The 13,101-nt window shown below is 41.7% G+C and overlaps 1 protein-coding gene across 1 annotated transcript; it reads right to left on the bottom strand.

The window, feature by feature from the left end:
- Window positions 1-10,535: 10,535 nt before the first annotated feature.
- MAGEE2 (MAGE family member E2) lies at window positions 10,536-12,859 on the bottom strand. Its single transcript, XM_006726891.3, has one exon. The coding sequence runs from the start codon at window positions 12,635-12,637 to the stop codon at window positions 11,066-11,068; it is 1,572 nt and encodes a 523-aa protein (XP_006726954.1). The 5' UTR covers window positions 12,638-12,859; the 3' UTR covers window positions 10,536-11,065.
- Window positions 12,860-13,101: the final 242 nt, after the last annotated feature.

Here is a 13,101-nt window from a genome sequence, read left to right as displayed (position 1 = left end):
ATTTATGTGCCTTGAAATATTTTTTCTGTTTCTTCCTGTTCAGTGACAGAATTCCATTCAATTTAATGAAAAAAAATCCCATTTTCTGTAACTAATTTTTGGTTTTAAATCAAGTTTTAGCCTGTTCAGTCAATATTTTTATGGACTCCATATAGCCAAATCTATATTTATCTGCTGGATTATTTCCTGAGAAAACCTTCAAAAGTGTTATTTTGCTGCCAAAAGACTCTCCATAAAGGAGCTTTTTTTATCTGTGCTCCTACACACAGCATAAGAGATTTTCTCAACTCAACTCAACCCACATTCAAGCATTAAAATTATTTTTTTCACTTTAAAAAAGAAAGAGGTCATCACAGTATGCCGTTGGTGTTTTCTTCAATTCATTAGAACAAATGTAATTTCACTGTGGAAAATTAAGAAAGTGTGTATTATAATATATGCAAAAATAGTACCTGCAAAACTAACCAAAGATGAATAAAATTAAAATGTGGCTGGAGAAATAGTCCTTTTTCATTCCATAGAAATTAAGTTATACTGTTAATATTGTCTCCTAAAGTAACTTGCTTGCCATTAACCATTACTGTATATCATCATTTCTAATGTCTGTATGCCATTCTATTACATAGACAGACTTTTATTTCCCTTACCAATCAATTTTATTGAAGATTTAGTTGGTGTTTTTAGTTGGTTTTAGTTGGCATTTTTCCTCATTTAAATAAGTCTGAAATAATCCTCCAAGCCAAATATAAGTTCACATCCAAAAATAGTTTCTCGAAATTCATTCTTAAAAATGGAACTACAATGTACTACGACATAATCATTTCTTAAAAATTTTTAAGAAAATTATACAACCCACTACTAATTTATATTTCTAGAGACATGTAAGTACATGCATTTTTTTTCCTTCTGCATTCTCCTACCATGGATATTACAATACTTTTATTTTCTACAGTCATAAGCTGACAACCAGAGTCTTATTGTTATTGACAGATTCAGCTGCTTTAAACATTGTATCTTATTTATTCAAATGTTAATTTTTTCAAGCAAAGTAGAAATTTAAATTACTCTAAATTTCTCTACCTTATGGTAAACACTTGTATTAATTTCCTATTGCTTCTGTAACAAATTACTACAAACTTGGTAGTATTACTATTTTATAATTCTGGAGGTTAGAAGCCCAAAATTAGTCTCACTGGACTGAAGTCAAGGTCTCAACAAGGTTAATTCTTTCTCAAGGCTCTGAGGGGAGATTCCATTTCCTTGCATTTTTCAGCTTCTAGAGGCTGTCTGCATATCTTGGTTCATGACCTTTTCCTCACGTCACTTCAATCTCTTGCTTCCTTTGTCACACCCCCTACCACTAATTCTGATCCTCCTGCCACCCTTTTATAAAGACTATTGTGATTACATTGGGTCCATCTGGATAATCCAGGATAATCTCTAATCTCCCTATCTCAACATCCTTAATCCAATCATATCTGAAAAGTCCCTTTTGCCACGTAAAGTAACTAATTCACTAGTTTCAGGGATCATGACATGGACATCTTTGAGGGACTGTTATTTTGTCTACCACATCACTATTCATAATTTTAAAAAATATGTTTCCAATATTTGCACATAAAGACAATATTGACTCTATATTATTTCATAGCTTTCATTTTGTAGTTAACAATATGTATGGAATATCATTTGTCATTCTTTAATAGTCTTCTACTCCATCATTCCCAAATATTTTATACTGTTCCATTGAAAGGAAGGACCCTAATTCTATTAACTAGTGAAAAGAAGGGCCATATGCACCCCAATGTTCATAGCAGTAATGTCCGCAATAGCCAAACTGTGGAAAGAGCCGAGATGCCCTTCAACAGATGAATGGATAAAGAAGATGTGGTCCCTATATACAATGGAATATTAGCCATCAGAAAGGATGAATACTCAACTTTTACATCAACATGGATGGGACTGGAGGAGATTATGCTAAGTGAAATAAGTCAAGCAGAGAAAGTCAATTATATGGTTTCACTTATTTGTGGAACATAAGGAATAGCATGGAGGACATTGGGAGAAGGAAGGGAAAAATGAAGGGGGGGAAATCAGAGGGAGAGATGAACCATGAGAGACTATGGACTCTGAGAAACAAACTGAGGGTTTTGGCGGGGGGAGTGAGGGAATGGGTTAGCCCGGTGGTGGGTATTAAGGAGGGCACATACTGCGCAATGGATCGTGGATCACCACATCAAAAACTAATGATATATTGTATGGTGACTAACATAATAAAATTAAAAAAAAAAAACAAGTAAAACTAAAGTATATGCTGTGAGAATTTAAGTTGACTTCAACTTTTACCTATTAAAATAAATGCTGTGTTCTGGTCAAGATGGTCAAGAATTACATCTCTCTTTTCCCTTTCTTTCCCAAATCCCATTGAAATGACACTAAAGATTTATAAAAGGAGTAAATTATAAGAGCACTGAATCATAAAAGGCAGCAAAGATTTGGATAAATATCTTAAAGACATGTATAGAAGACTTCCATGGAGCAGGAGGTATTCTCTTCAGACGATACTCAAAGACCCTCCAAGCTCAGAAAGATATTGTGTCTGTGCTTGAAGGACTGCAGTGGAACAGCTGTACCAGACTGTGTGTAACTTCATCCTTTCTCCCCAAGCGGGAGAGATTGGCAGCAGAGACAGCCTGAGAGTCTCTTAGAAGGTAATGCCTACTAAAGATTAGCACACAGACATGAGTTATAAAGCACATATGAAAATGCCACCAGGACGCCTGGGTGGCTCAGTCATTAAGTGTCTGCCTTCGGCTCAGGTCATGATCCCAGGACCAGATCGAGTCCCACATCGGGCTCCCTGCTCAGCAAGCAGCCTGCTTCTCCCTCTGCCTGCCGCTCCCCCTGCTTGTGCTCGCTCGCTCTCTCTCCGTCAAATAAATAAATAAAATCCTAAAAAAAAAAACTTAAAAAAAGGAAACTCACCACCATTAGATACTGAGCAAACCCAACAAATGGCAGAATTAATGAAAAAAAATAGTAGTCAAATATTAGAAAATTTTAAAATAAAACTGATTAAAATGTTTAAGGAGATGAAAAAGGGACTGGAATCCATAAGAAAAGAACAGCATCCTTATTTTGAAAAAAGTAAGGTTTATTTGAAAAAGAAACAATTAGAAATTCTAGAAATGAAAAAGTTATGCATTGGAATAAAACCTTAATAGATTAGTTATATAGTTGTACAGACTCAAAGCTGAATAGAGAATTAGAATATAGATAAGGTGTGGGCCACATTTGATTCATCTCTGTGCCCCAGTGTCTACTATAACTAGGCCAGCATATAAGAGGAGTTCAGCAATTGCTTGTTAAACTGAACTGGGCAGGGGCACCTGGGTGGCTCAGTCAGTTAAGCCTCTGCCTTTGGCTCAGATCATGATCTCGGGATCCTGGGATCAAGCCACGCATCAGGCTCCCTGCTTGGTGGGGAGTCTGGTCCTCCCTTTCCCTCTGCCCCCTCTCCCCCCGCTTGTGCTCTCTCTCTCTTTAATAAATAAATAAAATATTTAAAAATAAAAATAATAAACTGAACTGGGCAAGTGGCCTTTTAACAAGCCTGACTTCCAAGGACTCCTTCAGTGTAGATGAATCTCAGAGGCCAGGACAGCTTTTGGTTTGGGCTGAACTGGGTCTGACTCCTTGTGGGTAGGTTTGGCAGTGAAGGCCATGCAAACAAGAGGCTTGGGTGCTGCCATTGATCTCAAGGGCCAGTTTGTTCCCTGTCATAGCTGGTCTTTTACTTCTGTTCACTCAGCATGTCTGTCTACTGGCCTATCCTGTTAGGAACTATGAACATGTCCATGCCCATAGTTGTGTGAGGAGACATGATATAAAAGTTTAGCAGTTGTGCCAAAACTCCCTCTCCTTATTTCTTCCATCCTAGGTCTTGCACTCCTCCCATCCCCCAATCCAGAGAAAGGAGAGCAGTCCTGTGTGCAAGTAGTTCTCTACAGCTGGATCTCAGGGGGTCTCCCTCACTGTCTGGAATAATGAACATCTTCTAGAACAACAATCCTCTTTGTCTTGCAGAACAAAATCAAACCACACTGGGGCCATCCCAAGGCACCCTGTTGCCACCACTCTCACTGGTGGGGAAGTTTCTCTGAGCTGTGGTCCAAGCAGGTTAAAGGCTTGAGAACAGAGGGCAGCTTCAGAAGCAATGACCATTCTTGTGTTTTCCTTTTCTCCATGCTACTTCTCTTATGTATTTTGAGGAAAGTGGACGTTCAGAGGACAGAGACCCTACCCTGGCCAGCCCATGCCAAACCAAATGCTCTAAGGAGAAAGGCAGTTTGAAATAAGGCTGCTCAGAAAGAAAAAAAAATTTAAAAACAACACCATTTACAATTTCACCACAAAAGAATATAAGATACCTAAGAGGTGCAAGACCTCTTATATATAAAACCTCTTATAAAACACTGATGAAATAAATTAAAGATGACACAAACAAATGGAAAGATATTCCATGCTCATGGGTTGGAAGAATTAATATTGTTAAAATGTCCACATTACCCAAAGCAATCTACAGATTCAATGCAATCCCTATCAAAATACCAACAGCATTTTCACAAAATTATAACAAATAATCCTAAAATTTGTATGGAACCACAGAAGACCCTAAATAGCCAAAGTAATCCTGAGAAAGAACAAAGTGGAGGTATCACAATTCCAGATTTCAAGATATACAAAGCTCTAGTAATCAAAACAGTATGGTACTGGCACAAAAATAGACTATAGGTCAATAGAACAGAATAGGGAACCCAGAAATAAACCCATGATTATATGGTCAATCAATCTATGACAAAGGAGGCAAGAATATACAATGGGGAAAAGATAGTCTCTTCAATGAATGGTGCTGGGAAAACTGGACAGCTACATGTAAAAGAATGAAACTGGACCACTTTCTAACACCATACACAAAAATAAACTCAAAATGAACTAAAGACCTAAGCATGAGACCTGAAACCATAAAAATCTTAGAAGAGAGCACAGGCAGTAATTTCTCTGACATTGGCCATAGAAACATTTTTCTAGATATGTCTCCTAAGGCAAGGGAAACAAAAGCAGAAATAAATTATTGGGACTACATCAAAATTAAAAAAAAACTATTTCACAATGAAGGAAATCATCAACTAAACCAAAAGACAACCTACTGAATGGGAGAAGATATTTGCAAATGATTTATCTGATAAGGTGTTAATATCCAAAATACATAAAGAACTTATCAACACCTAAAGAAACAAACAATCCGATTAAAAAGTGGGCAGAGAAACTGAATAGACATTTTTCCATAGAAGACAAATGGCCAACAGACACTTGAAAAGATGCTCAACATCACTCATCATCAGGGAGATGCAAATCAAAACCACAGTTACATATCACCTTACAACAGTAAGAATGGCTAAAATCCAAGTGACAAGAAATAACAAGTGTTGGTGAGGATGTGGAGAAAAATGAACCCTTGTGCACTATTGGTAGAAATGTAAATTAGTATAGCCGCTATGGAAAACAATATGGAGATTTGTCAAAAAACTAAAAAGACAAACCGTAAGAGACTCTTAATCTCAGGAAACAAACTGAGGGTTGCTGGAGTGGAGGGGGGTGGGAGGGATGGGGTGGCTGGGTGATAGACACTGGGGAGGGTATGTGCTATGGTGAGCGCTGTGAATTGTGTCAGACTATTGAATCACAGACCTGTACCTCTGAAACAAATAATACATTATAGGTTAATAAAAATAGAAATACTGTATGATCTAATAATTTCACTACTGGGTATTTACCCAAAGAAAACAAAAACACTAATTCGAAAAGACATATGTACTCCTATGTTTATTGCAGCATTGTTTACAACAGCCAAGATATGGAAGTAACCTAAGTGCCCATCAGTAGAGGAAGGTATAAAGAATATATGTACATATATACATATATATATATATATATAATGAAATATTACACAGCCATTAAAAGGATGATATTGTGCCATTTGAGACAACATGGATGGACCTAAAGGGTATCATGCTAAGTGAAGTAAGTCATACTGAGAAAGGCAGATACTACTCACAAGTGGAATCTTAAAAACATGAATAAACAAACAAAAAGCAGAATCACACCTATAAATACAGAGAACAAACTGATGGTTGCTAGAGTGGAAAGAAGGAGGGGTTGGACAAATTGGATGAAGAAGATACAAGTCTCCAGTTATGGAATGAGTAAGTCACGGGAGTAAAAGGCACAACCTAAGGAATACAGTCAATGATATTGTAATAGGGATGTAACAAGACAGATGGTAGCTACACTTGTGGTGAACATAGTATAATGTATAAACTTGTCAAATTACTAAGTTGTATACCTGAAACTAATGTAACATTGCATATCAAATACTCAAATAAAAAATAAGAAATAAAATAAGAAATAAGGCTGCTCAGACATTAGGATTGAGCTCCCAACTCCCTTCCTAACCCTGCCTTTAAAAAAAAAAAAAGATTTTATTTATTTGAGAGAGAGAGAGAGAAACAGAGAGCACAAGCAGGGGGAGCAGCAGAGGGAGAGGGAGAAGCAGGCTCCTTGCTTAGCAGGGAGCCCGATGTGGGGCTCCATTCCAGGACCCTGGGATCATGACCTGAGCTGAAGGCAGACGTTTAACCGACTGAGCCACCCAGGCACCTCTAACCCTGCCCTTTTATCTGAGAAGTAATCCTCACTGTTTGGGACTTCCTCAGTGGCATGTAAAGCAGGTGATTCCTAATAGTCACTGAGACCTGTTTAAAGAGATCACACAGAAGCCCCTAGAAAAGTGTCTTGTGGATGGGTGTTTGCAAAGAATGTTATTAATGCAGCTAAACTTTATAATTCATAACTACCTGGGGCTAATATTCATCTGAAACAATTATTTAAAAAAACCCAAATACTAGTAATTATAAGAAATCTGTATTCATTTGAACTCACCTACCAAGGTGTTGACAAGTAGTCTTAAAAGCAGTGTGAAGAATTGAAATATCACTAGACTAAGATACAATTGACCTGGGTTATAGTTCTGACATCATCAAATAATAAGTAAGTATGTGACCCTGGGCTTTTCTATCAATTTCTTGAAAATAGCTCTAAGTAGTTTAGATAGGGATGTTGAGTAACTTGCCCAAGGTCACACACAGCCAGGAAGTGAGAGAGCCATCATTGTCCAGATCCAGGGTTCATAATCATTCTGATATACTGCCCCCTCCTTATCATATGCTTATTGTATTCATATGAGGCCTAGAACAGAAATGTCTGAGAATCTAGGGCCCACTCTGATAATTCTTTTCCAGCTTTCTTTACAACTAGCCTCAAACCATGTCTGCAGAGAATTCCTTAAGACATTGCCAAGTACTCATTGAGGGGGAAAAGAAACTATGTAGAGTGAGAAATCTCACTGTCTGGAAATCCCCACTAGAAAGGTAGGAGGAGACTGTGAGGTCCTTGTCTGAACCTAAAGGGTACTTACAGGCTGGTTTAGATTGCTGGTATCAGAGGGTCTATGGGCAGCAATCCTAGGACTGGGAGAATTGCCTTGAAGTCCACATGTGCCAGTCCAGCTCAGTTTTTCCTTGAATTGTAATGCTCATTTGTGATGGCTTAAATGTGTGTACAGAAACTGACAGAAAGAAGGCAGGAAAAGTCTTCCTTAACCACCCATCTTCTCCAGAAGAGGACACTCCTGGGCCTCAGCAACTGAAAGCGAATGTATTCTCAAAGTTTTCTTTCCAGGAAGGATCAAAGGGGAATCTGAATGGTATTGTATATATAGGATTATGAGCCCATATCTAACCAACACCAATTCTGCAAGCCCTAACTTGGCCAAAAGTTCAATACTTGTGGTATTGATGGCCCAAAGAGTCTGCAAATGAACTCAGACTGTACCATTTTCCAAATTAACTCACACAGATAAAAAGGATATTTGGTTCAGTGTTTAAAAGCTTAACAGTGATTGTACATTGAATCAATTCATGCAGCATCCTTTGTAAATCTTATTTACCAGACACCCACTTCCATCACCATTTATCCTAGGGGGTGCTAATTCTAATTTGGTGTGTGTAAAAAGGAGAGTACCCAGACCTCTCATAGCCTTCAAAGGAATGGCTGTAGCCACAGAGAGACTACAACCTTTCCCTCACCATGGGCATGTGCTCCATACAAGTCTCAGCTTTGTCACTTATGGGAAACTACGTGTGGCATCTTTGACACGGGCTATTTCCCACTTCTGTTTTTGCATCCTGAGCTCCCCCTGGCAAAGCATGAACTCTGTCAGGTCATTGTTCTTTCAGGATTACAAAACACAATGCCAAACATTTCTAGAGGTCCAGAAATGGTGATGTTTGAGTTTCTCTGGGTGAAAGCCAGCAGATAAGGCTGGAAGCCTGCAGGAAGAGGGCAAATTGGGGAAGACTCATAGGACAGAGTAGGGAGATTAGACAAAAATGCACTTTATACACCTAGACAGCTCTCATGGAGCCTGAGTGATGGAAGAAGTTAAGAGCCTGGAAAATTTCAGCCTCAGTTTCATCCTCCTCCAGAGGGCTATCGTCTTGCCCCTGCTATCATATCATGCAGCCCTTCCTTATATTTCTTGAGAATCAATAAATTCGAGTGAAAACATAGCACAAGCTGGAGGGGGCCTATGATGTAGTGTACTGGAATGAGTGTGAACCATAGCCAAAGGCAGCCTTAGACTCCAATCCCAACATTCATTGACTGGCTGTGTGACCTTGGGCATATTATTTAAGCCTCGGTTTCCTACAGTGTCAAATGAGGCTATTAAAATGCTTCTTGGAGAACTGTTGGAAAGATTAGAGCTAAAGGAGGTGAAGAACCCAGCACAGTACCTAGCACAAATTTAGTACTAAAGAAGTTGGCAGGTTTACACTATTGTCGGTGTGGATGCTACACCTTCCCCTCAGTTTCTCTCTACTGACCCCCAGAAAAGCTGATGTTCTCGAGGATCCCAAAACTGCACCATCCAAAAAATCAGAGCAAGAAAAACTTGGCATGTTAATCTGCTTGCCCCTCTCCCCCGCCCCACAAGCATGTACAGATTAAGGGTTCAAGGAGGCTAAAGAAAGAGAGGCTCTCAGCACGTCGGCAGGACCCTACTTCAAGATCCCAGATTTTGAGTTAGATACTCTCTTGCCTCACAACTCCACCCCCCACCCCATTTTCCAGAACCCCTTTAGCTCAGGCTCTCTAGCTACGCATTTTCTCATTACTGGAAATCCTGCCCTTAGTGTTCGGTTTTTCCCGGAATGCTATGATAGGGGAGATCACTGAGACAAGGTGGGGGTTGTATCTCCCGGGCAACCGCGGAGTGCGCATGCGCAATGGCTTTCTCAAGCAGGCAGCTCTAATTTGACTTCTGCAGGCAGCGGGATTTGGGACCAAAAACGGTGTATCTCCCTTCTTCTCATCCCCTCCCCCGGCAAAACGGTTGTGTCATTCTCTTCCTGAGGCTGACCAAAATGTGAGGAGAATCTTCTCTCATTTGTTAGGAGGTGGCAGTTTGGGGGTAACCCTTAGTGATTAAATGGATGAAAGGACAGAACGCTTATGGGTGCCAGGGGGTGAGGAAACATAAAACCAACACCAATGGTAGGACCTCCCCCACCCCTGCGTCATAGGTGACTTTCCCTATAGCATCCACTACTGAGCCAGGGCTCCCTTATAGAAATTGTTATTTGCAGGCTTTCTAGGGAAAGCTTAGGGAGAGCCGTGAGCAGGGTTAGAAGCTGCGTGAAGGATCAGGATCAAGAGAGCCAAAATACTCACTCACCTTAACAGCTTAGGTGCAGAAATAAACTGCACTGGGCAAAGGTTGCTGGGCAGAGCTCCAGGTAGATTGTTCGGTCTGACCAAAGATCCAAGACCAGCTACCTTCAGGAGAACCATTATTGATTACCAAGGCCCGCTCTCGAGAATATGGGTCTTCCTTATCTCTGCCACAGGCTTCCCTCTCCCACTTTCCCTTTGAACTGAACAGTGTCTGTGAATCCCGCCAAAGGTGTTTTACATATTGCTCCTGACTTCATAAACAATCCCTCCCTCCCCCACCCCAACCTCAGGTCTTAGAAGTCACTAAAAGACAACTTGTCCTCAGCCCTCCATACCACCTCATTATTCCCTACCACCACCTCGTCCACTCCCCCACTAATCCTTTGCTTGACACCCCCTGCCCCTCCCCTAGCCCTTCTTGTGCCCCATTACCTTCTCCACCGTCCCATCCCAGCACCAGTTTAGCTGGAAGTTACCCCTGTGGCCTCTCCTAGCACTCATAAGCTTATCCTTATTATACATCTTGCAGCAGCCATAGAACAATTTCTGGTTTACTTCCATGGCCCCTCCCCCTTAAGCCCAGGGTTCAACTGGATCTTCTTCACCTTTATAGTCCCAGCACAGAGCATGGCAGGTGCTTAATAAATATTTATTGAATAAAAGAGTGCTTAAGCATGGGGTCTAATTCATTATACTTTTATTTTTCACTACATTTTGGAAGAGCAAAGCAAATACAGGTAAATGCCAGCTTTTTTTTTCCCTTATACAAGAATAGACACAAAGAAGGCATCCACAGATAAGTGATTTTGTGTTTGTTTTTGTTGTGTGTGTTGTTACTATTTTTACTTAACTTTTGCACCACACCATTTTACTAATTATTTCAAACAGTTAAAGAACAACTTTATATTCTCCACATCATAGAAAGATGTAAGTATTACCAATACATTTTACACAACACTCTGAGCTTTTATATTAAAATAAGACAGGGATGGCAAATGAGCAATTTCATTTATAAACATTGATCACAAACCTAATTCAAGGGTACATTATAAGGGAGGAAATACTATTAGGAATAGAACACAAATAGCAAGCACAATGTGTACTTTCCACCCCAGCCCCGACTGACTTCTGATTGGGGGCCCCAGTGCCCATTTCCCCAGGAACCCTTTAATTGATGCCGTACAACTAAAGTGATACATTTCCCTAGACTTCACATGGGGCCAAAGAAGAACATGGCAGTTGCCTCAGATCTGGCTCTGGCTTCCTCATCTTCAACAGCCTCCCTATATTGCTCTGGCCAGTCCTGTGGTCGCTTTCTATAGAGCCTGGCCATATACTCCAAGGCTTTCATTTTGGTGGTTTCCAGGTGAGCTCGAGGACCCCACAGAAGCTCATACTCAACTGGGTTAGAGTAGGACAGTGGCCTGCATTCCAAGTAGCGCTGTCTCATAAGCTTGCAGGTGATGGCATGCTTTCTTCCTACATCCACACCAAATCTTCGAAGCATGTTCCAGATGTTGGCCTCTTTGACACGGTTGCCCATCAGGAAGATCAAACCCAAAATCGGCATCACATATTCTTGAGTGGGTCTCCCCAGGCTGTCTAGCATCATTTGCTCTTCTTCTGATTCCGGTTGCTGGACAAGGAGGTAGATGTGCTCACTGGTATCAACCTCAATCAGAGAGAACCCATAGAACAGATCAAGGATTAGAGTAGCTCGACTGAGGATATTTGGGAACACTTCCTCAAATTCTTTGCCAGTGTGAGCCAGTAGCTCATCCTGATGTATAGGCAGCAACTCCTCAGTGACATTAATGGCCAACTGGACCAAATCATTGGCCTTATCATTCATAGTGTCCTCTGACCAGAATTCCAAGCCAGCAGCCTGTCTTCTTTCTTTGGCTTTGTCAGCTTCCAGGGCCTTGTTATATTCTTCTGGCCAGCTCCAGGGTTCTTCATCATGGGCCTCTGCCACAAACTTCAGGGCTTCCATCTTTGTGATTTCCCTATGGGCTCTAGAGCCCCACAAGAACTCAAATTCGAGGGGATTAGTGCCATACACTGGCCAGTACTCCAAGAACCGCATGCGCACAAAGTCAGTAATGAGCAGGTTCCTTGTGTTCCCAAAAAGGTTGTTGATCCTCTGGGGATCACCCAACAAATCAACCTTTAACAGCAGGTCCCAAATGGATGCCTCTCTTGCCCGGTTACCATTCAGGAGGATGTGGCCTAGGACCAAGGCCAGGAGACCTGCCTTTGGCACATCCAGGGATTCTGCTATCCGATCAGTGGTCTGGAAACCCCGTTTGCTGATTAGGTTGTAAATGTCAGCCTGGGGATCAAGAACCCTCAGGTTCAACCCAAAGACCTGATCCAGGTGGGCTGAGGCTCGTCTGAGGATCTCAGGGAACTGATCTGAGTATTCTCTGAGAAACTCCAGCATCTCTGCCTGCTGGATAGAACCCTCGGTTTGGCTTTTCATTCGCATGAAATTCACCAAAGCAATTGACCTGTCTTCCAGAGGGTCGTGGACCCTGAGCGCCCCCAAACGTTGGGACTGCTCTTCGATTAGGACCTCGAGGTCGTTCGGGTCCTGCGCAGCCTGGGAAACGCTGGCACCCTGGGGGTTGATTGGCGCATGAGGGCCCTGGAGGGCCTGGGGAACTAGCATGGAGATCAGGGGCCCAGAGGCGTTACTAGCCTGCATCTCACCCTGGCCGTCGCTGTAATCTGCAGTGGTCTCTGTGCTTCCGCGGCGCGCATTCTGGCTTACCAGAGACATGGTTCCAGGAGTCAGGAGCAGGAACCGGGAGGTCAGCAATCTGTCAGAGAGAGGATGGTAGGAATATCGGCGCCTCGGCGCAAGTCCTAAGCCAGAGACCCGGGATCAGGAGTGAGAGCTGGTGAGAGGAGTGATCTTTCTACCCAAACACCGGTGAGCAATGACCGCTAGCCTCTCAGGGTTTAGCTTTGCCGCAGCCTACGCAGGCGCAGTCTGGTTCTGCGACATGGTGGCCACGCCCCACTTCCAGCCCCCCACTCCTGCGCACTACCCCTGCCAGCAGGGCTAGGCTGAAGTGGTTAGTGCTGAATTCAAACTTGTTAGAGCAGAGAATTCAAAAAAGGGGGCAAAAAACGGAGGTAAAGCAAAATGCACAAGGGATGGGAGATGTTCAGTGACCCTCTACTTGATAGTTTTTGTGTGATGTATAAAGCACCACGTTAACAGATAATAGAAGAGTCAAA

The sequence above is a fragment of the Leptonychotes weddellii genome, chromosome X (assembly GCF_054177405.1).
Source record: "Leptonychotes weddellii isolate Sample4059 chromosome X, ASM5417740v2, whole genome shotgun sequence".
In the NCBI taxonomy this organism is placed as follows: domain Eukaryota; kingdom Metazoa; phylum Chordata; class Mammalia; order Carnivora; family Phocidae; genus Leptonychotes; species Leptonychotes weddellii.
Note: the sequence above shows the minus strand (reverse complement) of the source record. Positions and strands in the feature narration are given on the sequence as shown.

Coding starts and splice junctions, on each gene's coding strand:
- MAGEE2 (XM_006726891.3), bottom strand. CDS start 12,637: ATGTCTCTGGTAAGCCAGAATGCGCGCCGCGGAAGCACAGAGACCACT.